General features: G+C 32.7%; 4 protein-coding genes across 4 annotated transcripts in view; 2 read left to right on the top strand and 2 right to left on the bottom strand.

Moving 5' to 3' along the window:
* LOC125061768 (ATP-binding cassette sub-family C member 4-like) overlaps positions 1-7,289 on the top strand; it is a 71,272-nt gene extending 63,983 nt beyond the window's left edge. Inside the window, exons 20-24 of the mRNA XM_047667365.1 lie at positions 419-541; positions 3,686-3,808; positions 5,276-5,436; positions 6,237-6,342; positions 7,079-7,289. Of these exons, the coding sequence (XP_047523321.1) occupies positions 419-541; positions 3,686-3,808; positions 5,276-5,436; positions 6,237-6,342; positions 7,079-7,249 (684 nt within the window). The 3' untranslated portion in view covers positions 7,250-7,289. The remainder of the gene's footprint in view (positions 1-418; positions 542-3,685; positions 3,809-5,275; positions 5,437-6,236; positions 6,343-7,078) is intronic.
* The window catches only part of LOC125061771 (cryptochrome-1-like), a 213,317-nt gene that overhangs the window by 146,074 nt on the left and 39,336 nt on the right, over positions 1-27,907 (top strand). The window lies entirely within an intron of this gene.
* On the bottom strand, positions 8,567-9,800 carry LOC125061782 (DNA replication complex GINS protein SLD5). Its single transcript, XM_047667382.1, has 2 exons — positions 9,036-9,800; positions 8,567-8,723 (listed from the first exon to the last, which is right to left on the bottom strand). Exons 1-2 carry the CDS (start codon positions 9,610-9,612, stop codon positions 8,650-8,652), a joined length of 651 nt encoding a protein of 216 aa, XP_047523338.1. The 5' UTR covers positions 9,613-9,800; the 3' UTR covers positions 8,567-8,649.
* Positions 13,997-26,881, bottom strand: LOC125061785 (cilium assembly protein DZIP1L). Its single transcript, XM_047667386.1, has 9 exons — positions 26,684-26,881; positions 25,375-25,442; positions 24,324-24,491; positions 22,018-22,695; positions 20,881-21,132; positions 18,652-18,995; positions 17,560-17,710; positions 14,864-15,678; positions 13,997-14,341 (listed from the first exon to the last, which is right to left on the bottom strand). Exons 1-9 carry the CDS (start codon positions 26,796-26,798, stop codon positions 14,002-14,004), a joined length of 2,931 nt encoding a protein of 976 aa, XP_047523342.1. The 5' UTR covers positions 26,799-26,881; the 3' UTR covers positions 13,997-14,001.

Raw genomic sequence — 27,907 nt, 5'->3', positions numbered from 1 at the left:
AATATATACCTAAAATTCTTGTGTCGCGGTGTTTGTGGTTAAACTCCTTCGAAACGGCTTGACCGATTCTCATGAAATTTTGTGTGCATATTGGGTATGTCTGATAATCGGACATTTTTTTTTATCCCCCTAAATGTTAGGGGTAGTCCACCCCTAAATTATTTTTTTTTTTTATTTTTAGATACATTTTTATTTTTTTATGATACAGCATTAAAAAATACATACAACCCCTAATTTTTTTTTTAATTTTTTGATAAATTTTTGTCGTTTTATTTTCTTATGATACAGCAATAAAAAATACATACAACCCCTAATTTTCATCCCTCTATGATCAACCCCTATTTTTATTATAAATGATATGTACATGGCAAAACGACGTTTGCCGGATCAGCTAGTTTATTTATAAAAATATTCACAGGTTGGAGTAGTAGGTCGCACAGGCGCTGGAAAATCGTCTTTAATCGCTGCCTTGTTCAGATTGGCTCCAATAGATGGACACATCCTTATTGACGATCTGGACACAGGTGACGTGGCTTTGAAGGTAACTTCTTTTTATAGTTTCATCTCCTTTCGAAGGTTGGCGATCTTTAATTTTGGACCGCGCTTCTAAACAATGACTTGACGCTTTGTCTATGGATTTTCAACCAAGACTTGCGTCTGCGGCCACTTTCCCTTTCCTTACCCTACGTTACGTTAGGGTTCGTTACCCTACGTAACATCTTATATCTAATATATAAAATTCTCGTGTCGCGGTGTTTGTGGTTAAACTCATCCGAAACGGCTTGACCGATTCTCATGAAATTTTGTGTGCATATTGGGTATGTCTGAGAATCGGACAACATCTATTTTTCATCCCCCTAAATGTTAAGGGTAGTTCACCTCTAATTTTTTTTTTTAATTTTTTTATGATACAGCATTAAAAAATACATACAACCCCTAACGATCCCCCCTTTACGATCAACCCCTATTTTTTAATATAAATGATATACATGGCAAAACGACGTTTGCCGGATCAGCTTGTAAGCTATATAATTTTTGAAGTGAAACTTCTTTAGGCGCAATAGCGTAAATTTTTTACGGATGAAACGCAATAATAATATTAGCGTCACGAAGATGTGCAGCGTTTTTGTCGAAGAAAAGGGAGAGAGCGATTGAGAGTGAGAAGGGCGAATTACCTTATAGAATTATATTTTTATTAAAAGTTATGCAATATTCAATAAATATAATTTATTGAAATCTCAAATGACGAATTGTAGATTAAAATGCAACGTGTTTTATTATCGAAGAAATAAATTTAATAAATAATTGATAATGAAAATTAAATTCCTAACATATCTTCTTTTTTGCCTCCCTCAAAATCTCTCTTGATATATAATATATTACGATAGTGCAATTCAAGTAAAAACTAATGGAAATTCTTAAATCTCGTGCACTGCTGGAACTATTGACAATAGAGCAAAGTGATGTAGGGTCGGTTGTTGAACAGTGAACCAACCAGGAACATTGAACCACCACCATGTTGAAAAAACTGCGAGGTTGTCAATTCGACCGATCATGTTAAAACTTCTCTCGTAGGCACCCTTCCCCTCTCCCGTAGCTAGCCGGTGGCCGCGGCTTAAGTGTGACGTGTGACAGCGGTTTGTTTGTTTCTCGCCAAAAAAACATAGATTTCTCACGTAAGTATCTCGATTTTTATATATTTTGTTATTAATTCCAGCACCAAAAGCATTATGGTGTCGATATTGTTGTAGTTTTAGACGTTTTATGAGCATATTGCTTTGTGACAATTTAGCCTACAACCCTTTTTTTTTAAATATTATATGTTGAATAGTGTGTGTATTGAACAGTGAACCAGGTTCGCATAGTACACAGTGAACCGGTTCACTGTGTACCTTACGATCCTGGTTCACTGTTCAATGATAGTGTTATGCTGAAAATCAATAATATTTTTGATTGTTTTAGGATGCCAAGGCCAAGAAATAAGGAAAGAAAAATTGGAAAACACAATAAAGAGGATATGATGTCAGCATTACTAATGATAGAAAATGGTAGCTCCATTAGGACGGCGGCAAAATCCAGTAAAATTCCCTACCCTACATTGCGCCGTTACGTTAAAAAAAACGTCAACATGGTGATAATATATCACTTGAACCGAGGTATGATATTAATAAAGTGTTTACTGAAGAACACGAACAAATATTATTAAAATACTACAAAGACTGTGCACTAATATTCTACGCTTTGACCATCAAAGAATGTAGGAAGGTGGCTTACGAAATGGCAAAGGTTAATGGCATTGAAGTACCCAGCTCATGGGAAAGGGATAAAATGTCAGGTTTGGGATGGTTTCGCTTATTTAAAAAAAGACATCCTGATATTTCAGTAAAGAAACCAGAAGCTGTAAGTCTCGCACGAGCTACCTCATTCAATCGGGAAGCTGTGGCAATATTTTTTACTAATTTGGAGGAATTGCTAAAACGGGAGCCTAGATTCGTGGATGGAACTCGAATATTTCTTCTCGAATCTTGACGAAACCGGCACAACAACCGTCCAGAAACCACAGAGAGTTGTGGCTCCAACAGGAGCTAAAGTGACAAGTGGAGAAAAAGGCACTCTTGTCATTTTAAATATTCCTTCAATGTAAACTTATCTTTACTAAGTATGGTGTAAATATTTACCTACTTTGACGCATTTTGATGTGATTAAGAAGTTAACTGCTGTGAAGACTATACGAAACCTTTATAATTTGAAACTTTAATTATTGATATGTTATGTTTATTTTTTGCTGAATTTATTATTATTATTACCATAGAAAACCATTTTTTTTTGTTATTAGAATTAATATTTTTTTATTGGATTTTGTACAACAAAAATAAAAGACGATTATCAAAAATTGTATGGTGTCTTTTCACAAATAAGGATTTTTACTGGTAACGACATTGTGGTTCACTGTTGAAATACAGGTGGTTCAGTGTATACTCCCTATAGTACACAGTGAGCCAATTTTTGTTTTTTTTTAAACTTAATTTACGGTCTTAATTTTTTTCTCTGGCTTTCTGTAACCTGAATATGAGATACTGTATAAAATTGCCTAAACCATGAGACCAAAACGAAATTCTTAACTTTAATTTCTTACAAGTTATATGACTTAGAAAAAAGGTTTTATAGAAGACATCAATATCTACTGAAACAATACCACTTTTGATAAAAATAATATTTTTGAAGTTATACTTCTTAAGGCGCGTTATGAAAAATTGATGAGAGAGAAATTTTACGATGCGCGCGCACCGTTACACAAAATTAACAGAATGAAGTTAGTTCTAGGTGGCATAAAAATCGATAATAACTATGTTCAAGTTGTATATTCTAGTATTTTTATATTTAGAACACGTGTTTCGTAACAGTACAATTAAACAGTGTGAATAAATAAATATTATTTTGGTTATTTTATTAAATCAATTTCATATACGACGGTGATAGTATTTACTAATAATAATTTTATTGATTAATTTTAATAGGTATTTATCGTTAATCACTACTGCATTTTAGTTATTTTTTTCCATACGCATCGAAGTATAACATCTAACGCGTGTACATAAGTACACATACTCTTTTTTTCATTTAAAAGTCTCTTAACCAAAAAAAATGGTTTTTTTTTTCTAATTTTTTTTTTTAAACATTGTAGGAACTGCGATCTAAGATTTCAATCATCCCGCAAGAGCCCGTGTTGTTCTCGGCGAGCTTGCGATACAACTTGGATCCCTTTGATAAATATTCAGACGCTGATATATGGAAAGCTTTGGAACAGGTAAGCCCAAAATGGAACTCGTTTTTCTGCTTTTATTGGAACGAAGTTCCTTATCGCGCGTTGTGAAAGGGGGCTAGACGGAAAAAAATCTTACGAAAAGTTGTCACGACACTTTTTTGCTATTTGCTATTGTAATACACCGGTTCTCGTCCGATCACCGAAGTTAAGCAACGTCGGGCGAGGTCAGTACTTGGATGGGTGACCGCCTGGGAACACCTCGTGATGTTGGCTTTTTTTTTTCGTCGTAAGATTGGTGTCGAGATAATCTATTATACTGTTATGATACCAATTAACATATAAATTAATCGAAAGGAATTTCGTTCCATCCGGGTGTCCCTTGACACGTCTAAAGTTTTTTTTTTTTTTTAATGGCTCTGGCACGGCATTACCCATCGTCAAGTATAAGATTTTTGAAAAATTGATGAAAGTGAAATTTTACGATGCGCTCGCACCTGAGACACAAAGTTGTCAGTGTGATCATAGCGTGCGCGAGCGAGATGGGAATAAGACCTTTTTTTATAATTCGTGCTTGTCTTTAGAAATTCGACCGTGTCCTCCATGTACGGTTTAAGCACTCGCCCGGTACCGCACAACCCTCCCAAAGGCCGAGAACAAATTTAAATTAAATTAAAACTTGCCCTCGAACCGGGATTCGAACCCGGTACCCCTCACCTAGCTGCCACTTAATAAGACCGCTAGTTCTGCTTTTATTGTGATCCGGGAAAAAAGGTCAGGGCCTCAGATTTCTGTATCTGTTTCATGATCATTTGTCAATCTAATAGGCAAGTTTGTGATCAGCCTTCTGTGCCTGACACACGCCGTCGACCATTTGTGTCTAAAGCCGGTTTCCTCACGATGTTTTCCTTCACCGTTCGAGCGAATGTTAACTGCGCATAGACAGAAAGTCCATTGATGCACAGTACACAGTACACACTTGCCTATATTAGAAATTAATTTTATATTTATGAGTAATAATCTAATATATAAAATTCTCGTGACACCATGTTCGTTCCCATACACCTCCGAAACGGCTCGACCGATTCTTATGAAATTTTTATGCATATTCAGTAAGTCTGAGAATCGGTTAGTAGGTATCTATCTTTCAAACACCTAAGTGATAAAGGGGTGTCCACCGCAAAAAAATATTTTTTTATCTTTAAGAAAAAAAAAATGTTTTTATCTTTTTATTATACAGCATAAAAAATACATATAACCCTTAATTTTCATCTACTATTTTTTATTTGTTAAATAAGAACTTGAGAACTCCTAAGGTTTATATAGAGAAAAATCACAGAAACACAGTTTTCATTCCGGAAAACCCTCTGTTTTGAAACATTCTGGAAGTCTCTGGGATAGCATAGCAAAATGTCCCATGTTGGTATGTACTAAAAAGATAGGCTAAGTAAAATCAAGGAGAAACGAAGTTCGCGAGGCAGCTAGTTAAATATTTCTTAACACGTACGACAGGTGGAGTTAAAGCACAGCGTGACATCTCTGTCTAGCGCAGTAGAGGCGGGCGGAACAAACTTCAGCGCGGGACAGAGACAGTTATTGTGTCTCGCTCGCGCCGCTCTCGCTAACAACAAACTTATGGTGCTGGATGAGGCAACAGCTAATGTAGATCCTAAGTAAGTATGGTCGTGGCATAAATAAAAATAAGGTGAAAAAAATTATGTTCTGTAGTTTTTTAATATGTCCATTTAAAGCACGATTCTTTTAATAAAGTTGTATATCACCCTAATGGTGCATTACAATATTGTAAAAAAATCGACCGTAGACACGATAATTTGAATAAAAATAAATAAATCGTAAAAAAATAAATAAATAGTTCTGGGCCTCAGATTTCTGTATCTGTTTCATGATCAGTCTCACAAGTAGGCAGGTAGGTGATCATCCTGCGCTCGACACACGCCGTCGACTTTTTGGGTCCATTGGTGCACAGCCGGGGATCGAACCTACGACCTCTGGTATGAGAGTCGCATGCTGGCCACAGGCCACTAGGCCAACACTGCTACTACTAAAATTTAAGCCCACCTAAATACAGACATTTTATATAATATATAGATTATATAAAAAGTATTTATTAATTACGCTCAGGTGTCAGGCTAAGCCCTTTGGGCAGTTACGTTAACTAAGTATTATCTATATTTTTGGGTAATTTATTAATAGACATTTAAGTCAAATTTTCTACGTAAGTTTTCAAATTCTCATTCCCTTTTAACAGAATTTCACCGTTCAATACATTTTATTTATTTTAAGTTGTGTATATGTAACGGGTCAAACCAAATGATAAGTGCCCATAGACACATTGCCAGAGTGCTCGCACTTGCCGGCCTTTTAAGAATTCCTACGGTCTTTTCTTGAAGGACTTTAAGTATTTAAGCAAAGCAAATGTCGTCCTAAATGTTTATTCCTTAATCTTTTACAGCACTGACGCGTTGATCCAAAAATCCATACGAAGGCACTTCACGAACTGCACTGTGATTACAGTCGCGCATCGTCTTCATACTGTGGCCGATTCAGATCGTGTCGTTGTAAGTATATATCAATTATTTACAGAAAACTTAATAATTAATATTTGGCACGGTTTTGGCAAAGCTTCATATGGCAAACTTTGGTTGTCGGTAATGTGATTCCTCGTGTCTATGGTTAAAAATTCGACTTTAATTGAACTTTTGGAACGTATTAAAATCTTTTTTTTTAATTCTTAAACCATCTGCAATCAGCCTCTTGGCTTTTATCAGATTTTATGGGAAATGATGGCAATTAGGGAACGCAAATCCAACAATTTTTATTCCCTCCGTAATTTGTAAACTGTTAGACTGCGGCAAGTTTCGCCCTTTTTAGCCGATACACAAAGTCCGTCGTTTCCAAGAGGCCCGAAGTTAGGGGGTTGACGTGTTGCTGAAGTCTCATTTTGTATCGCACGGTTGATCTTTTAATGTCTTCCTCGACAGTGGCTCCCAAATATTTATGGACTTCAGAATTTCGTGTTAACCACAGCGCACCGCTCATAGTATTAAAATCTGCATGATATTTTAAAATGGTGATATTAATTTCTCAGATCTATTCTACTAAATTTGACTCCAAATTTTACGTTTGTCTGTAATTTTTGACTGTAAATGCAAAACTGTTTTTGTTTCTGGTCAACATAGGTTTTATTAAGTGGGCAGTAAAGCTAGGGATTCTGTGTCATTGTGAAGTAACATTAATTATGATCACTCTTACTAAATTTAAGTACACAAATAAAACGTTTCATTAATCTTACAGGTAATGGAAGCTGGTCAAATTGTTGAATGTGGTCACCCACACGAGTTGCTGCAAAAAGATGGTCACTTTACAAAAATGGTCCAACAACTCGGTCCCGCTTCGGAACAAAGTTTGCGTGATCTTGCACACACCGCCTATTTGCAACACATTAAATATGTAGATGAACAGTAGATATACTTTCTTAAGAATGCCCTGACAAGAAAATAGTTATATAAATATAATTTTTTGGGTCAATGGTTAATGATTCATAATCAACCATCTTTAAGAACTAAATGTAAGACGACTTGGCGGGAAAATGGCTGTCAATGTCAAAATCTACGTTATAACGGGAGTTATATTCATGGCTAATCGCGACTGTGTTACTTGACTAATTTTTTATTGTCCTTAACAATGGTTGTATGTAGATTTTTATTTTCGTTTATATTATAAAAAGCCCAATTTCAAAAATTCTATTAGAACCATAGCATAGACAAAATACTAGTAACTTTTGTTTTTAAAAATTCCTTTTTTTATGGGCATTAATAAGTTAACAAAATCGAATATTAAAAGTTCCTTCTAAATATGATTAATTTGTATGCAAAGTACTTACTGCATTCTCAATTTCGAGAGTACCTGATTTTGACATTTACCTAATTAGTGACATTTGTCTCAATCTTTAATTTATGAACAGACCATTGATAAAAGACTTAGACTAAGGCCATTTAATATTTGTTCTTCGAACCATATAAAACAATATTTTTATTACTCAAATATTAATTATAATAATATACTCAAAATTGATTACATATACATACTATTACATGTACTTTAAGCTTGTCCAAGATTTACAATAATGTGACTTAATTAATGAATATTTTTATAAAACTTTTGCTATTCTGAGATTATTAAGCATAGAATTATTTTGCCTGGCGTGTAAAAAAATCCAGTGAAACAAATCTTACTTTCTCACAACCTAAATCTTGATTATCAAATAATGGAAATGTTATATAGATACATATTTTTCGACATTTTTAAAAGTTACTTGAGATTTTAATTGCATTTGTACTTAGATCAGACTGCCAATGTTAGTAATTTGAATGTATGTACTTATGTCAAAGATGCAACTTGACTATTTTCTGTGCTAGAAAATGTTACTTAATTGTAAGAAATGTGATAAATAAAATATTCAATTCTTTAACTTTGCTTTATTCATTTATTTTTGACTTCCTTTCACTACTATTATTTTTATTTAACATGGTTCAAAGTTAAATAATTAAAAATTTCTTCACAGGAAATGTAACACCTACTTGAGAAATACACAATTGTAGGATTCTACTGTGATTTAGTTTTTATGAATAAGGAGTAGTCTATTTTTTTTAAATATAATGAATTTTTTGGTGTATTAATTTACTTATTCAAAATGGTATTAAGTTCTTTATAGAAGTGTCATATATCATCATTTCAAACTACATTGTATCTTCATACTAATGTTAATACAATGAAAAATACTTGAGTTTAAAAAATATTTAATTCTTATAATAAAACAGTTACAAAAATAGTTCATTTGATTTCCAAGCTTAACCACCAATGGATTAAACTAACTGAACTTTTCCATTTTTGACCAAGTCTGCTATGAATTTGTACTGCAAAATATGTTGTGATCCCTCTGAAACAAATCATTTGCATTTAATTAGTTCAGAGAAATATCTACAAGCTAAGAATTATTTTTAGTCATGTTTGTAAAAACCTGTATTATGGGGTTAAAGTTTATATTTCCATTTAAACATTTATGATTAACATTTTTGTTGGCAAACAGGAGCCTTGAGTATTTAGCTTAGCCATCTATTTATTACCTAGCTTTAGCTAGATTCAGTTTTGGAATTTATAAGATTATGAATGTCAAATTTACTCAATATATCTACACTGACTTGAATAATGTTTGTACAGGTTTAAGAATAGTAGTAGATAATAAAATTACCTTCTAAATCAATCTCTTCATCTTGATCACCAAAATGGTCCTCTAAAACAATACCATTTACTGTTTCGTTTGCTTTTAAGAACACATGAGATTGCAGAGCAGGTACTATTGCCATTTTATTAATTTCAAAAGCTTGCATATTCCCAGGGACACGATTAAGTATAGTCTCTTTTAAATGATGCTCTATGCTGAGGAGATATTCTTGTGCATATCTGAACTCAGAGGGTGTTAAATAATTTGTCCCCGATTCTGTTCTTTGCTTTTCATCATTGACTATTGTTATACAGTACTTTTCTATCTTATCAAGTCTAGTCTTGAGATAGTTGCAAATTATGTATTTTATTCTGTTTAATTCCATTTTATGTATTGAAGCCCGAAGATCAGTTTTAGGTAGTTTGTTTATATTACGCTCCATGTGTTGAATCTGACCTAACATACATTCTATCATGTCATTTCGGTGCGGTAATATTTCAGGTGATAACCGTTCGTTTTGCCATAAATTTTGTATTGTTTTTAGAACAACATCGGCTGTTATTTCTTCCTCTTCGTCGCTTAGTTCCAAATCTTCGGTATCCATTTAAAAGATGAATTAGACTTAACTTAGTAAATGATATCAAAAATTAGAATATTGGAATTATTTTTTGTAGAACTTAACAAATCTTTATTTTTCTTATGTGTGTCACTACAGGACAGGTTGTTTACACTTTCTGTTCTAAAAAATATATATTATAACTTGAAGAGTTATATTACAATTTTGCTGAAAGTTGAGTATGTTAGTTTACTATTTATTAATTTTTAGCTTTTGCAATTTCCAGTTGGATGGATTGTTGTGAAGTCTTGATTACCGTTAATCTTAATCGTTATCGTATGGCATTGACAAAGGGCCATGTGATAAACTGTTTGTCACAAACAGCCACCTATTGGCAATTGACATTTGACACACGGAATGAAACGAAGTTTCGAATCCAAATTATTGTCTATGCTGTGATTTTTCACAATTTAAAAAATAATTACCTAAAACCTAAATTACAATAGAATGCAAGTTTAATTTAATTGTAGTAATCGCTTCTAGACCAGGGGGTCTAGCCAAGATAGCTTAACAGTAGTGTATGTAGAAAGTCGAAAACTAAATTTGTATGAAAATGACAGCTCGTGTCGACAGTCGGTAGCCTAGGCCCTAAAGGCGTGAGTCGGGATACAATAAGCGACGCCATGACAGTGCTACGAAAAGACACACATTAACGCTTACGCTATTCGGTAGCCAACGGCCAATTAATGTTTCGGCAGTGTAGAAAAAACGGCGTTTCTCCGCCATGTTTTAGCGTGATCTCAAAAGCTGCTGTTTGCAATAATTCAGTACAACTATTGCCATCTTTAATGACTACCGTTTTAAAAACATCTCATATTTTGGACGTTTTAACGAAATGGTTTTAATTTGTTATCTGTCGTTTTTTAACGTTCTCGTGTAATTATAATAATTTAAACTAGAGTTAATATTTTTAAGTTAAGAGTTTTAGTTTTTCTATGAATCAATGCGAGGATAACATAATAGACACGGATAAATATGAAAATATCAAGAAAATCAGCAAATTAGTAGAGGTAAATCCTGTTTATATTGGATATCTTTTATTGATATTTATATTGCATGTAAGTTCATGAAATTGTTCTTTAATTTGAAAAATACATAAACCATTTAATATTGCTTATATTATGTAATCACAAAGTAAAATGATTATACGTTTTATTTGTATATTTCAGATGAGAAAGCAGTCACTAATGAACATAATTAGAAGTTCTAAATATATTTTATTGTAATTATAATAGAAGCCAATGATATAATATTGATTTAAATTAATCAAATAAAGTGGATTTATACTTCATGAACTTTGGAAATATAAAATCTAGTGAGCAATACTAAGTAATGGTAAGCAGATATTTTCTTTAATTATTTACTAAGTTAATATACTAGAGAAGTTATTATAATATTGTTAATGAATGAGAAGTATGAATTCAAGTCCCTTGGGAGTTACTGACATTGTTTGGTTATTAAAAACTTTAATTGACAATAAGCAGCAAAGTGACAAATTAAGTATATTTTTAAGTTTAGAATTAAGTAAAGAGTTTTAATATTAAAGTTACCTATTGAACAAACCTTGGACCGATCTTACAGTTTAATTTGTCAGTTTTCTATTTGATCAAAGTACTAACTAAAATATTTTATTTTCAGAAAAAGAGAAGCTAATAAGACAACTAAAAATATATTAAAAAACCACAAATGGACAAGTTTTATTAAAATCTTACCTTTTAATTAATTTAAGTGTTATATTATGTACCTGAAAATTAATTTGATAATGGGGAATGAAGCATTTTATGAATAATGTAAAAAATAAGACAAGTATGAAATAATGGTTGGTTAAGTAACATTACCTCAAGAACAGGAAACAGTAACTGAAACTATGTTCGTCCACATTTAATCTTAATAAGTTCAGCAGTTTGAATGTTAATGAGATATTATTATAAACAAACTGCATTTGTAGATTTTGGGAAGAATTATATCTTTACAATAACTATTATTATTTATAATTGTTGTGTTACGGAAACAATCACTATTTTTAGTTTTTTATTAGTTAATTATCTACATATATAAATATGAATACATCTACATTAGGTAGTAATGCATTTAATTTGGTGCACCTGTGTGTGTTCAGTAGTAATGTCTGTATTGTTTAATAAGTTGTTACATATGCTTATTTTTCTATGTAGACTGCATTATGTTAAGGAAGATATTTGGTGCCTTATTTTAATAAAAAATAACCATAACTGACACATTTTTATTTTGCTACCTGTTTGTGTAATATTCCTAACTATTAGTAGGTATGGGTCATTCATACAATGTTTATTCATTTCTTACTTAAAAAGAATTATATAAAAATTTTGCATTTACATATTAACTAGTAGGAAATCACTGATATTACCAAAAGTTAATTGACAAAAATTGAACTTAAAATCAGCATCAAACTTTAATTTATATCAAAGATGTTGGAGCATGCTTTCAAATTGACATTAAAAATGTTCAAGCACAAACACCAAACCTAATTAAAGCTTAAATCAAACTCTAATTTCAGTGTTCACACTAGTCTACGTTTTTTTTCTATCGTTTTTTAATTCCTTGGACTTTATCAACTTCTAGTCAACCTTATTTTCAATCTTTATTCATCAATCCACAGTACTATTTCTATTGTTTCTTCTAACCGGTAACAAAATATGTTGCTTCTTCATTTTGCAGATTAGTTGTGAGGTCAAATCCTAAAAATATCAAAGTATGAGTACTACTAATTATTACATATCGCGATTATGCAATTTCAAAATATTGTATTTATTTGTAGCCTTAAATTTCTGACAAAACATGAAACGAACCATAATTAATTTAAACATGCAATCAAATTTATATATTCACTTTGCACCTTCCGTAAATTCCACTTAAATCGAAAATTGTTCCGACCTTGCTGACATTCTAATGTCCTTTTTGCAGCTTCCAATTGCAAATTTACAATAATATTGTAAAGTTTTAACTTTTATTTGTTTATAAAAGTGACATTAGGAATACATTTAATCCAGAGACAATATGACGGAATAAGGTGCTACGAACAGCAGCTCGCATCTACGCTGTCGACTTTGCGGTAATGTATCGACATGCCTCTTGGCTACGAACGAAGCGTTTTCGACAGTACAATTACGCAAAAGCGGTAGTGTATGTAGAATACTTTTCGACACCAATATGGCTAGACCCCCAGTGCCGATAATTTTTGAAACCTAAAAAAATAATAGTAGGATGAAACCTATTGGAAAAGAAGGAGAATATTATAAAAATTAAAGGAAAAATAATTTACGGGCGCTCTGAGGTCGGGAAGGGGTAGGGGGGGGAGTTTTAAGGGGAAAAAACGGTTTATCTCGATTTCCGGCAAAACTAAAAGTCCTATCGAAGAAAGTTAAATGGCAAAGTTGTAGGTAATGAAAAGATCTAAAACTTTTGTATTCACACATTTTTCACATAACCTCAAAATTTATGTGAAAAATTCAAAAAACCAAGTTTTTGGTTTTTAATTTTTATCTTTTACAAATTTCTTTTTTTTTTTAACGAAATTTGGTGAAAACTTACCTTTCTATATACCAAATACGCTGTAATTTATTTGATAAAAAATATTTATTTTTTCACCTTATTTTGAATGAATATCGAAAAAACACCCTAATTTTCAATCGAAAATTCACCCGTCAAAATATCAGCTTTTTACAAAAAGTTGGTGTGCTTTCAGTTCGATGAAATCTCTACTTTCCTATGGTAAAAAAATATATATACATTACCATAGTAAATCTTCTCAGAAAATGCAAAACATCGTATGCAGTAACGCCCAGACCCGTCATACCTAATTATTTTTCCTTTAATTTTTATAATATTCTCCTCCTTTTCCAATAGGTTTCATCCTACTATTATTTTTTTCACTTTTTATTTATTTTGAAGGCTATCTGCACTGGTCTATTCGGCAGTACATATACTACTAAATTTAATTGTAGTATGTAAATTGTAATGCCATCGAAAATTATTGTATGTTGTATTTCCTGTATGCTTCGCCCTTCTGTACTGCTTTTCCAATGGGCATAGTGCATTTTGACTTCTATTTCATTAATAATTTTATAAAGATTTACGAAATGTAAATAAGATCCCATATAAAAATATAAATTCTTCAGTGTGAAGGTGTATGGTCTACTTTCGAATGCCTAAGAATTTATTTAGACGAGTATGAATGAATGCAATATGCATGCAATACTATCAAAGTAGATAAAGCAAGAGTGTTACGTCACCCACGTAGAGGTCCCTTGTCTCTGCCTTCCCCTTCCGAAAATCGTGCTTATATAAATATTTTGGAAATAATTACCATCTATACCTAGAAAAAAATGCAATATTCTATTAAAATTTATTGTCACTTTTATCGTCACCCAACAATTCGGATAAATCAATTTCACTATCATCCTTCTTTATTTTATTCGTCGTATTTTTATTCGTAATTGATAAATTGTCACTCTCATCTAATATGGAGCTCCCTAGGCTTGTGTTGCTGCCTCCTAAACTTGTTCTTGCCATTGGGACAGGCGTCGGTAAAATGTTAACACTCCCCGCCAAAACTGTGCTCGGTGTTTGAACTCTGCGCGCCATTTGGGACTCTATGGCCTGTTTTAATTCCGCTATGCGTGGAGTTGTCCGAGTTGATACTTGGATAGTCGGATTAATTTGATTCTCATTTTCATTGCTGAAAGAAACAATATGTTCTTAAATACTTATAATCTTATTAATAAACCCTACTTTATTACGCATTTCGCATAATTACTATATTAAAGTGATCACGGACCAAACTAGCGTCAGTCGAGTCTTTTTGGCATCATCCCATTTGGATGCATTACTAAACACTGTTTTTTTTTTATTGGACAATTCACACCAATTGACCTAGTCCCATGCTAAACTGGTGAAGCTTGTGTTATGGGTACTAGGCAACGGATATGCATACATATTATAGATAGATAGACATATAAAAAATACATATTTAAACACCCAAGACCTGAGCACAACACCAAATGCTCATCACATCGATGTTTGTCTCAGCCGGGGATCGAACCCATGGATTCGCAGTCAGGGATACTAACCACTAGACCAATGGGCCGTCAATTGATATATTATTATGGTTTTTATTCTCAATATACGTGATGAAGAGTACCAATAACTGAAGAATTTAACTTATACTACGAACTAATAGAAGATATCTGTCTTCATTTACCTTGATGGATCCCATTCATCTGCATCTAAATTAATAATTCCCAACGTATAATTTTCATTATCGCTGTTTTCAGCTAAACTTTGAGATGGAGACGCGCTTATAGACTTCATTTGTATTGCGTCCATATCAAACAACACTTTCTTCTTATTTAAGGACGAGGTTGATGATGCATTTCTTAAAACGCCTTTTGTTTGTTTAATTAAATTTTCTTCAGAAAACGCCTTTCGCGGCGAGACAATATCCTCTATTGATTCTATATCATCACTTGTAAGATCATTATTAATATATTTACTTTGATTTGGCTCAGGTTTTTTAGGGGAAATAATTTCTGAGATTTTATCTGCTTTTTTTGGAGTAAATTGTGGTGTTTGATGGATTATTCTTTCATCTGTTATTTTTTTACAATACTTTCTTGGGCTATTGTCTGTTTCCGAATCGTCACTAGACTCCGATTCACTATCTTCTTCAACATGTTTTGATATTTTATTTTCCTTCTTATTTATTTTACAACGAATCGGTGATTTTATTTCTTGAATATTTCTAGGACTAGATTGCATTGAACTGGGAGATTTAAGTAGAGCCATTGCTCTATCAGTGACTGGATTATTTTTCTTTTTGTTTTCAGCATCGTTGGGTTTTACTAGAGATAATGCTTTTGTTTTGACATTCGATATTACAGAGGCAAGACTGAAGGTTTTAGTTTTACTAGGCGATGTTTTTTCTAGATCCTCTTGTTGGTTTAGACCTTCTGGAGACGTATTAGTGTCTAAGTGCGTCAGAATAGAATGGTAAATCTTCTCTCTTGAAGGAAATTTCTAAAAATGGGCAATAAATTAAAAAACGGTGGTACAACCTTTAAGGTCTGGGCCTCAGATTTCTGAACTAATACAGAAAAAACAATTAAGTGTTTTTTGAAGTGAAACTTCTTTAGAATCGTTGTGATTTCAAACCGGATGCAACGGAAAAAGCGACAGTAAAAAGAGACAGACACATAAATTAATAGGATTTGGCGTGGGAGAGAGTGAGATAGGAGGCATTATACAGTGTATAAACTTTAAATTAGTGTGTATTTGATCATTTTCTGAATTAAAAAATCAAGTAAGTAGTTTAATTATAAAATTAGAATATTTATCAATTTTATTTACATATCATTAGTTATAGAAACTTTTTGAAGTGAAAACTTCTTACTACACTTAATTAAAAGTTTGCTTTAAAGTTTATACACTGTATAATGCTTCCTATCTCATTTTCTCCCACGTTATTATTTTAGTTTTTACCAAATAAACATTGATATTAACGTTATAAATTGAAATTTAACATTAAAATATATTTTTTTAAAGAAAAGATCCTACATTTAGATAGAGAAAAAGTCTAATTTACATATTTTAATTATAAAACTTTGTTTTTGAAGGTTTCACTTCTACCACGTGTGAATTGGACACATGATTTTTTTTTAAATAGGGAAGTAAGTGATCAGCCTTCTGTTTCTGACACACCGTTGGTCTATGGTGCCGGTTTCCTCGCGATGCTTTCCTTCAACAAAAATTTAACAAGACAAAGTTCATTGACACAGCCGGATTTTGAACCTACGACCTCAGTCCTCGCACGTTGAAGCTACTAGGCCAACACTCGTCTTACAATAACCATAACAGATAATATATGGCAACACAATACCGAAACCATTACAAGGACGTTAATACAAATAAATAGTAGTAATAATGGATTCCTAAAGATATAGAAAAAAGATATTTTACCTGAAAGGCGACTTTGTCGAAAAGTAAAATAACATTTAATAAAAACTATTTAAGTCATACTCATTATAACTTTTAATTAATCGGTTTATCACCCTAGTATAGGTCGGTTATCGAAAGCTGGCGCGTTCACATTACTCACACTAATGCAATTTCACTATACAGTATGTTTAAAAATATGACTTTTTTGCCAAGCTATATATTTTAGTCTACTCTGGTTTTAGTAAGGTTGGGTGGGTTGTAAATAAATAAAAATGTGTCAAATACATATAAATATTATGTGCGTACGTGATACGATGGTGGATCCCAAAGTTGTAAGCCCAACCAAGAACGTAAAAGAGTAGTTTGTGTAAATAATTTTACATTTTTCGACATAAGCTCCATCTAGCTCAACACACTTCACTTTTACTTCACTAACTATTCTTTCAATACTCCTCTTAGAAACCCCAGTCGCATCTGATGTCAAATTAAATATAACATTTTTTCATTAAACTGTTTTTATGAAGTTGCTTAAAATAGTTAAAAACATTGTGCACCATTTTACGAGATTGCCCTGGTAATGTTTAATGTGTTGAAGCCGCCAGCTTTAGATAACATACCTATACTACTAGTGAGTACTTTTTGAAATCTTTTAAAAATTATGTTATTAATTACATATACTAATATACGGTATTGTAAATGTATTTAGTTCAGGAACATGGCTGTAAAATCTTAAGGGCACATGCATACGTGACGGTTTTTCGCCGGGCTTAGCTCCGGCTGGTCTAGGTCCGGTCGTCAGTCTTGTTTGGGACACAATGACGCCAAACACGACGCCGGCCCTAGTGGCCCTAGTAGGGGTTTCTCATTAAATCGAGGGACGTTACATGGAGATTACACTATATAAAGATAATACACTGTAAACTCCTGTTCCATAAAGCCACTAATTATCAAATTTTATCTTACCTTAGTTTTTATTTCTTGTTGCTCTTGCAACATTGTCCTTTGTTTTTGAAATGCGTTTCTAGGAAGTCTGTTTTTAAGTGGATCGACACCTAGTTGTACCAATCGTTGATTCACTTCTTCTGTTATTTTTGCTCGTACAACTTTTACTGGACTAAAATAAAAAAGGGTACTTAAATTCAATTCAATTATTAATTAATATTAATAACAATTATTATTATTATTTTATTATATTATTAATTCAATTTAATAATTTGGTATGTTTCATAACCTTTTAACTAAGTAACAATAGGTCTTTGTGAAAAAACATTGCTAAATTTCTTTGAAAAAATAATTAAAACTCCTTTATTTGTTTAAAAGATAAATGTCATTATGGTCATTCAAAATTCTGCTAACTTCACGCATATTCTATTTCTTTTTACTTGTAGATTGTCTTATTCCCATCTCGCTCGCGCACGCTATAATCACACTGATTACTTTGTGTCACGGTGCCCGCACAATCGTAAAATTTCACTCTCATCAATTTTTCATAACGCGCCTAAAGAAGTATAACTTAAAAAAAATATTTATATTTATAAGCTATATCAATATGTATTCGTTTATTTTAACTTTTATTATATAAATGTTGGCCTTAGCTTCATCGTGCGGCTCTCATCCCTGATATCGTAGGTTCGATCCCCGGCTGTGCGTCAATGGACTATCTTTCTATGTGCGCATTTATGATTCGCTCGAACAGTGAAGGAAAACATCGTGAGGAAGCCGGCTTGCCTTAGACCCAAAAAGTCAACAGCGAGTGTAGCACAAGAGACTGATCACCTACTTGCCTATTAGATTGACAAATAATCATGAAACAGATACAGAAATCTGAGGCCCAGACCTAAAAAGATTGTAGCGCCACTGATTTATTTATTATGTATAAATTTCCCTTTGTTTAATATCAGACAATGATAAGTACAGTTTAAAAAATATTACTAAATATTACTTTAGTGCCTTCAAGATTTCTTAATAATTTATTTGAAAAAAATACTATTCATTATAAAATAAATACTATTCATTATAAAATAAAAACTATTAATTATAAAATAAATTAAATACCTAACAGGAAGTGTAACCACTCCATTTTCCTTTCCCATTTTTGGTTTTTTACTTTTTCCATTTAAAATTTTACTACGCATTTTGCTCGCTCCTTTTTTATCTGCTGACTTCTTTTGGTAATGAATATTAGGACTGTCATTTGGTTTGTCTTTTAGATCTTTAACTTTGCTATTAACTTTTGTTTTGGGTAAACTATCGTTTGCATCACTTGAATCTGTACTGCTCTGTACTATGTTAAGTAGATCCTGTGCTTGCTTCTGCAATTTCTCAAGCATCAGTCGATCAGGTGTTGGCTTGCTTTTTTTTGACTTCACTTTCTCTTTTTCATTGTTATTCTGTTTAACCTAAAAAGTAGAAGGTATTCATGATGTTTACCGAGTTGTCTTTACTTTTCTAAGACCCTTGGATAAAACAATATCACATATTGATTGCTATTATTCAAAGGATCGCTGACAATTGACTAATGACAATTAAAATATGCGCGCCACAATTTTTGAACACTCCTATGCATGTGAGAGGTAGAGACTTAGAGTAAGACAGATTTAGAGTCAGGCAAAATGCTTGTAACAATACAGCGGAAGAGACGCTATTACATGTCCTTATTATATGGCTACCACAGGTACAACACTGAACAAATTATGGGAATGAACATAACACAGACAAACTTAAAAAAAAATAATATTAAACAAGCTTAAGACTTACTTAATCATACTAGTTGCAAATTATATTTTGCTAATGATAATATTTACACGCACTATAGTCGAGGAATTTACTAAAGAAAATATATAAAAGCTATTCAAAAAATTGTGTAATAATACCTATGTGACGTTATGTTTCAAATCTCGTATCTTAGTATATATTCTGACAATAAATTAAATTATAATCAAAAACTATCAAGGAATTTATCTATATAAATAAAAATTAATCGCTTTTTATTCCTTGAGTTCTGCGAAAGGTTTTTATGGAAACAAATTGGAAAATTGCACAGAAAGTCTCAATAGGGTAGCTGCTAAAGGTAGGCTACGTAAAAAAAATCATATTATCATCTATTCAATATATACTGTTCCAAATTCCAAAGCAATCATTTTCGTAAATTTTAAAAAATTGATGTTTCCACTTAAAACTAAGATAGACAAAAGTCTAAGTTTTTTGTTCTGCTATTTTATAGACTCAACGAGCTTAACTGATGGACGCCCAAGGGTCACACACACCATCACCTGTCCTGCCGACATTTTTTTAGAATAACGGTACGCTCTTTTCGTGAAGAACTCTTCGAATAAGTTTGGAAACAATTCAATGTGCAGCTGGCCCCACATAGTGGTAGCGAAAAGTGTACTAAAAATTATAGAATTATGAACGTCAAGGTACGATATGCAGTAAAGAATATCGTAGACCGAGGCGAATCGGATCAAAATAAGAAATCTGTTGATAATTTAAATATCACATTCACATAGAACACGCTCAACCGGCGTTTTGTGTCTCTCCATTTACTGAGTTTCTCCCGACATAAACAGTATTTCGATCGCGCTTGTGGATCAGTGGCAATGCCGCTCGTCAGCCACTCGGTTTTGACGTGATAACGTCTTTAAAATCGTTTTAGTTTAGACATGTTCAGAAACTTGTGTCACACCAAAACCTCACGAGCGCGATCGCAGGTATAACGAGAGAGAGAGACGGACCGATCTCCCGTCTCATCTCGAGCGCTGCCAGTCATTCCGTGAATGTATGAAGAAAAATGTATATCATAGTCGAATAAGTAAACTTATCATTTTACACCCGAAATTTATCATCAAAAGTGTGAATAAAACGATAGATGTAATTTAAAATTTGAAAAAATTGTTATCTTCATTAATTCCTTACTTCCCAAAAACTTATATCACCAATAAGACGTTATCACGTAAACATCTCGATCGTAAACCTACTTTACAAACAACCAATATTTTTTTGTGTGTGTCGCAATTTGGCGCTCATCTAAGATACGTACTTAAGATTTCTTTGTGTCGTATCACGGATTTGTCTTAAAATTCAACTACATTGGTTTATATTTTATTATTTATAATTAGTTATAAAATTGTTTAGGTTTTTAAGTTTTTACTTGTTATGGTTATATTATGTTTTACGTTAGTTTTCTATTGTATTAGTATTAAGTTACTGTAAAAATAGGAAATAAGGAATAAATAAATAAATATTGTTAAGCAAGGTGTTTATATTAAAGAACCAATTACTTACAGGGCTTTCCTCCATTAAATTGTTGGTTTTAATAAGTTGCTGTTTATTTAATAATTCCTCTAGTTGTGCAGCCCTCTCTCTTTCTGCTTTAGCAAGAACTTTGTATTCGTGTACTTCTTTGGCCGTTTCATTTAATTTTTGTACTAACGTTTGGCATTCACTCGATTGGACTTCTAGTTTTTTAGCCCAATTGGCCATTTTCAATTCTATTTCCTTCTTTCTTTCATTTTCCATGTAATCTTTTGTCTGTTTCTGTAATAGGAGTAGGTGTTTTATTGATAGCACTAATGGAAATTACTTCTTTTTTATATAGTAAATATTATAAAGAGGAAAGATTTGATTTTTTGCTTGTTTGAAATGAATAGGCTCCTTAACTACTGGACCGATTTCAAAAATTCTTTCACCGTTGGCAAGCTACACTATTCCCGAGTGACATAGGCTATATATATTTCATTTTCAAAAAAACTAGGGATGCTTACTAAAACTTGAATAATCTAACCCAAGGTGTAAAAAAATAAACAAAAAACTTCCTTCAATCGCGTGCGCTGCGAAAACTATTAATGATAGAACAAAATTATGTATTAAATTTTTTCAGGACACATCACTATCTATAAAAATGTCGCCATAGCATGTCTTTATCTTTTATAGTTACGTCACAATAAGCGTCCTTTTATTAATTTTTTTTTATTAAAATACCACCGCTAGAAAAGGCTCTTTATTCGTACCTAGGTATTGATCCTTATCAAAATAAATACCAACGTTTCGCATAAGCTACAATTTAATGGCATAAACACCAAAAAAGCATGGTGGATTGGTGTTCTCCTGCCGTTTCTCGTGAATAGTTTACTACTATGTAATATAACATAAACCTTAGCCACAGCAACGCTTGGCCGAGTTTGCTAGTTGTTTTATATTATATTCAGCCATATATGTATAAGACTAGTCAAAATCAATTATTCATTTAGGTAACACAATGTACACTTATGAACGTCAATCAATAAATATAAAATGCTTCTAATTTTGCATTTACTGCCAGTTTTCAAGGGCGTAGAATGGAAGAGAAGAACTGGCAATAAACTCTCCGCCAGTCTCTTTAATCGAATCATTACATACTATAGTTGATATAAAAATAATTACAGAATTTATCAGCTCTTGTCTAAGCGCCACCAGCTCTTCGCCTTGCTGTTTGATTGTCAAATGCAGTTTTTCAATAAGCTTATTATCATTATCAACTTTTATATTTTCATTTCTTTTCTCTGCATCCATTAATTGTGATATTTGCGTTCTTAACAAACTTAATTCTTTGTCATATTTATCAAATTCCTGCTTTCTATAATCTTCTATTTTATTTTCAACAACAATATTCGTTAGAACTTCAGCGTCTTTCATTTGTTTCTCTTCCTTTTTCGTTTCATTTGATTTTTGCTCGGATTCTGGCACTTTTTGTAGTAACATAGTTTCCATTTCCTGTAATTTACTTTTTAAATTGTCTATTTCCGACTGAAGTTTACTTTCGTCTGGTATTTGTGGGGTATCTGTATCTCTCTGTGGTATCTCCGTTACATTCGGATGACGTCTTGATAAATGGCTTTTCAGGTAAAGTTGATTTAAAAACACTTTATCGCAGTACACACACTTGTGGTGAACATCTGTGTGAGTAGAAAATATATTCGATTGATTCTTCAGACTGTTAAGAATCATTGTAGCTATATTTTCGTTGTTAACTGGTAAAGGAGTTCGTACAAAATGACGTTTTCGAAGGCGTCGCATATCATCTTCTTTATCTCTTAAATTTCGTTTATAGTTGTCTAATTCCTGCAATGAAAATACATTTAATACTAACGATATTAAAATAGAAGTAGATTCCAAACGAAACATTACTATTTCAATAATATTATCAATAATATTAGTAACATTAGTTCAAGAAAAAACTTTTTAACCGGATTAAAGTTATGTAGTATTATAAATTTACAACTATTTAACATAATTTAAAAATGGCTCACGGTGTCCTCTAGAGCCATTTTTGCCAAAACCCTCCATCTTTTAGTCGATACCAACTCCGGGGAAATAAATACAGATAATGCAACTTTCTCTACAGCTGTTATACTTTTTGAAATCCAACACCTTTTGTCTTCAGTCACGTGGTCACACGCTGTAAAGCACGCGAAACGTCGGATAAATTTAAAATTATGTTAAATATAGTAGGTAGTTGTAAATTTATAATAATACATAACTTTAATCCGGTTAAAAAGTTTTTTCTTTAAATGTGTAAAGGTTGTCAATCAAAGACAATAGAACATTAGTTCAAGCTTAATAACGTTACTGACTCAAGCAATTTTAGTTTTATAGAAATATTTTTTTTGTCAGATTTTTATCTCTTTTATTTTTGCCATATGGTCACTCTATCGTAGGAAAGCATTAGCCAGCCAGTGTTACAAACGCTACGGCTGAATATCTTTCAGGCCGCTAATTAAACGGCGCTGCTTAGTTAAATGGCTAGGCTGTTGATTGAACGGCTTATTTAGGTAGTTGGCTGCATTAAAACATTACCTCTATCATCAATCTGTTACTCAGTTATTTTAATACATTTTTTTAAGGCATGAAATCAATAATTATCTTTAATTTCAATTCACACTGTCGTCTAACTTTAGAGGGTGATTTCTAAAGTTCTTTTTAACGTTATATCTAATATATAAAATTCTCGTGTCGCGATGTTTGTAGTTAAACTCCTCCGAAACGGCTTGACCGATTCTCATGAAATTTTGTGTGTGTATTGGGTATGTCTGAGAATCGGACAACATCTATTGATCCCCCTAAATGTTAAGGGTAGTCCACCCCTAATTTTTTTTTTTAATTTTTAGATAAATTTTTATTTTTATGATACAGCATTAAAAAATACATACAACCCCTAATTTTCACCCCTCTACGATTAACCCCAATTTTTTATTATAAATGATATACATGGCAAAACGACATTTGCCAGGTCAGCTAGTATGTTTATAATAATTTAAAGTCTAGGTTCCTGTGTCTTTAAAAATACTGTTTTATACAAAAAAAAACCTTCTTTTAACAATGTTCGCTAATAGGGCTTGTCATAACGCTGTTGATAACTTTTTTGTTGTTGATTATTGTTGATGAAGTTTTTATTTGGATAGGAATAATGTCATTTTTGAAAACACATTCGCATGCCTGCCCTGCGATTCTGTAACTCACTTTTCGAACTCACACAGCGGTTTTCGCATTGGCGGTCGCGCATAAACAATAAACTACAAGCTCCCTCCTTTTCAGAATGCCAAATCATAAAATGACTGCTTCACGACTGATTTGAGAGCGACCGCCGATGCGAAAACCTCTGTGTGAGTTCGAAAAGTGAGTTACAGAATCCCAGGGCTGAGCTCCTATTCAGTAGCATCTAGAGCTTTCTAAAAAATGTATAAACATACCTTGGCGAGTGCCGTAATTTCTTCACGCAACACATACACACTTCTATCGAGGTAATGACGGCAGAACTGCTGATACTCCACGGCCAGTTGTGCCAGACGAAATATCTTGACAACGCCATCATCCAGGATCCTAACATCGAATTCGGATTCCAGAACACAATCTAATATCTGAAAGAACCTTCTTTTTATCATGCGCAGTTGAGCACTAACTAATTGAGTATACTCAAAATACGATTTTCCAAATACTTTTTATGAAAAAAAATACACAATGAAACTGTAATTAAATAAATCAGTGGCGCTACAATTTTTTAGGTCTGGGCCTCAGATTACTGTATCTGTTTCCTGATCATTTGTCAATCTAATAGGCAAGTAGGTCATCCTCCTTTGCCTGACACACGCCGTCGACTGTTTGAGTCTAAGGTCAGTCTTACCAGTGGCGTAACAATAGGGTGGCAGGGCTGGCAAAATGCCACGGGCCCCCGACCCAAGAGGGCCCCTGCCCAAGAGATGTTATGTTCTATGGATGAATGTGAAGTCTCCAATACGCATTGGCTCGCTAGCGTGGGGACTAAAGACCATTCCCTCTCGCCTAAGAGAGGAGGCCCATTAGTGGGACATATATAACGTGTAATTGAGTACGCTGAAAATCTCGAAGTTTATTAAAATGAAACTGAGTACAACGTGACGATTTTTACTGATAGGGCCCTATCAAAAGAATTTGCCACGGGCCTCAGATGGTATAGTTACGCCACTGAGTTTTACGATGCTTTCCTTCACCGTTCGAGCAAATGTTAAATGCGCCCATTGACAGAACGTCCATTGGTGCATAGCCAAGGATCAGAGCCGTCGCACTGAAGCCACTAGGCCAACACTGCTTACGAACAAGCTAATACAATATATTAAAAATAAATAATAAAAAATCATGTGTAATTGTGCAGCGCCGGAACATTTGGAATTTAAACGTACGTAAAACTATAGATACGCGTGAGACTTGAAATCTAACCCAGATAGTTCCAAGGGATTTAAGGGTTTAAACATACAATATACTTACATCATTGATATGTTGCTCAATTAATATAAACTTTTTCTCTCGTATCAGACTATCTACATCCAGAAGACCTAAAAACAAAACATGGGTCATAAAACTACTTCTTTAAACCAAAGCATTTATGAAACAAACGGCTAGGAGTGTCACCCGTACTCTAAATCAAATCATATCAAAATCATTTATTCATTTAGGTAATACAATGTACACTTATGAACGTCAATAAAGAAATACATATTAAAAGCTTCTAATTTTACAATTACTGCCAGGTCCCAAATCACGACGTAGTCTGTATATAATATAATCTTGTAAATTAATAAGCGTGAACACTCTGGATATAGGGGAGGGCAATAGAGACTTCGGAAAACATGTTATATATATATCTTAATATATATAAATTACGTGTCACGTTGTTTGTCCGCTATGGACTCCTAAACTACCGAACCGATTTAAATCAAATTTGCACACCGAGTGTAGCTTGATGCAACTTAAAAGATAGGATAGCTTACATCTCAATTTATACCCGCAATATTATTTTATTGCAAAATATTTGTTTATTATTTGATAGTCACAATTCTAACAGATGGCGCTGAGTTGAAAGTACCAACGTTTCACATAAGCTACAATTTAATGGCATTACCACCAAAAAAGCGTGGTGGTCCCTATGACTGGTGTTCTCCTACCGTTTCCCTTGAATAGTTTACTACTATGTCATATAACAAAAACCTTAGCCACAGCAACGCTTGGCCGGTCTGCTAGTATATCTATATATATAAAGATACGTATATGTATTTATATGCTTGTTAAATATTACAAGAATTAACTTGGATTCACAGTAAATTATTGATTAAATGACTCGGCTGAAAAAAATATTAATTTATTTGGAAAATAATTTGGGGCCTGGGGGCCTCCACTCCTTTGTTGCCCCGAGAGTCCAGACCTCTGCGCGTCAATTGAATAGTGACATTATTTTTATTAATTTTTGATGAATTCTTTTTACTTTTTTTAATTACATATAATGCCCGGTGTTTTTGCAAAAGTGTTTATTAAGTACATAATAAATTGGTAATTTAGACTTCTGCAGAAATAATTTATTCTATCGATTCTGTTTTTTATGTTAACTCCTTGAAGACACGTATTACACATTTTTCCTCTTTATAATCAATATTAAGAAAGTTGTTTTAAACAGGCACGATGTACCACGGAATAATAATTATTGTAATATATGGATAAACGTTAAATCAATTTTGTCACACACATATTATTTCAGTAATTAATAAAGTTTTTAATTATATGTATAAAATCTAAAACTTACGTATTTTATTCCATTCGATATGCACTCGTGGCCGATGTGTGTTGAATGCAAAACCAGCTTCTTCAGCGAGTTTGGGAAAGTTATGGTGCAAAGCAAAAGAGGCTTTGCAGGCCATTATTATTCGTAAAATCTATTTACGCTTATAATATATCATTACTTCTTAAATATTACATTTTCGCTTTAATAATTCCGTAGATCAGGAATTGTTTGTTTATTAGATCGGTTGCCAGGCAACGCTTATCACATGGCGACATTTGATTTCATTGACGGTTGCAAAACAATGTTTTGTCCTTATTACTCTTGTACTATAAACAAAAGACAAAACATAACTTGAATTTTAAGGGCGAAACTAATACAAAGTTTTGTATTACGTATTTATAAATATTTGCCAACGCTCCGCATACTGATACATGGGTACTTACAAGAAAAATAAAATACAAGATTTAATGTGACAAAACAATGAAAATATAGAAACTAAACGAAAATCGATTTCAAAGTGTGAAGAAACTATGGATATAGAAGATACTAGCATGGTTGGCCGAATGCTATAAACATCGGTTTTGGTCAAAATGAATTCTTCTAAAATAAGGGAAAATTACCTTCAACTTCTTTCGTCTATATCTATAACATGGCCTTAGTGCGAAAACTTTTGTAGAAATCTTAAGTAGGTACGAAATAGAGTTTACGTTGTTATAATAATTAATTTTATTTTCCTCCTGAATTCCTCCAATCGGCAACTCTCCTACTGCACAGTATAAACATCCCACTTCACGTTTATCACCATTCTGTGTTTGGCATATTCCGACGTTCTTTTGGTCTTATAAGTCGTAAATACAGCCTTGCGATTCTGTAACTCACTTTTCGAACTCACACCATTGATATACAAAAAACCCAAGATGCACAATCAACGTCTAAAAAACGTCCTCAAAAAATGAGCGCAACATTCTAAATTGTGCGCTCATTTCAAATAGTCTCGCGTCTAATAAGTGGAGTCGATGTTATTTATTTGTGTTTTTTTTTATAAATAAATTTATGAACTTTTGAACTTTTTTGTGTGTAGTTTTTGACAAATATATTTACGCTATATAAAGTGTAGGTCAGGAGGTAGCCAATTTAACATTTTTTTTTAATTTAAGAAAAAAACTTTTTAACCGGATTAAAGTTATGTATTATTATAAATTTACAACTATTTAACATCCAACACCTTTTGTCTTCAGTCACCGT

This window comes from Pieris napi, chromosome 24, assembly GCF_905475465.1.
Source record: "Pieris napi chromosome 24, ilPieNapi1.2, whole genome shotgun sequence".
Taxonomy (NCBI): Eukaryota; Metazoa; Arthropoda; class Insecta; order Lepidoptera; family Pieridae; genus Pieris; species Pieris napi.
This window is presented reverse-complemented; position numbering and strand designations above follow the sequence as displayed.

What these genes read in the sequence shown, in the direction of transcription:
- LOC125061782 (XM_047667382.1), bottom strand. Translation starts at nt 9,612, where the DNA reads ATGGATACCGAAGATTTGGAACTAAGCGACGAAGAGGAAGAAATAACA. An exon ending in TGAAGAGATTGATTTAGAAG is followed by an intron (nt 8,724 to 9,035) that starts GTAATTTTATTA and finishes GATTTGTTTCAG; the next exon opens with AGGGATCACAACATATTTTG.
- LOC125061785 (XM_047667386.1), bottom strand. Translation starts at nt 26,798, where the DNA reads ATGGCCTGCAAAGCCTCTTTTGCTTTGCACCATAACTTTCCCAAACTC. An exon ending in TATCGAATGGAATAAAATAC is followed by an intron (nt 25,443 to 26,683) that starts GTAAGTTTTAGA and finishes TTTTGTTTTTAG; the next exon opens with GTCTTCTGGATGTAGATAGT. An exon ending in GATGAATGGGATCCATCAAG is followed by an intron (nt 14,342 to 14,863) that starts GTAAATGAAGAC and finishes TGTTTCTTTCAG; the next exon opens with CAATGAAAATGAGAATCAAA.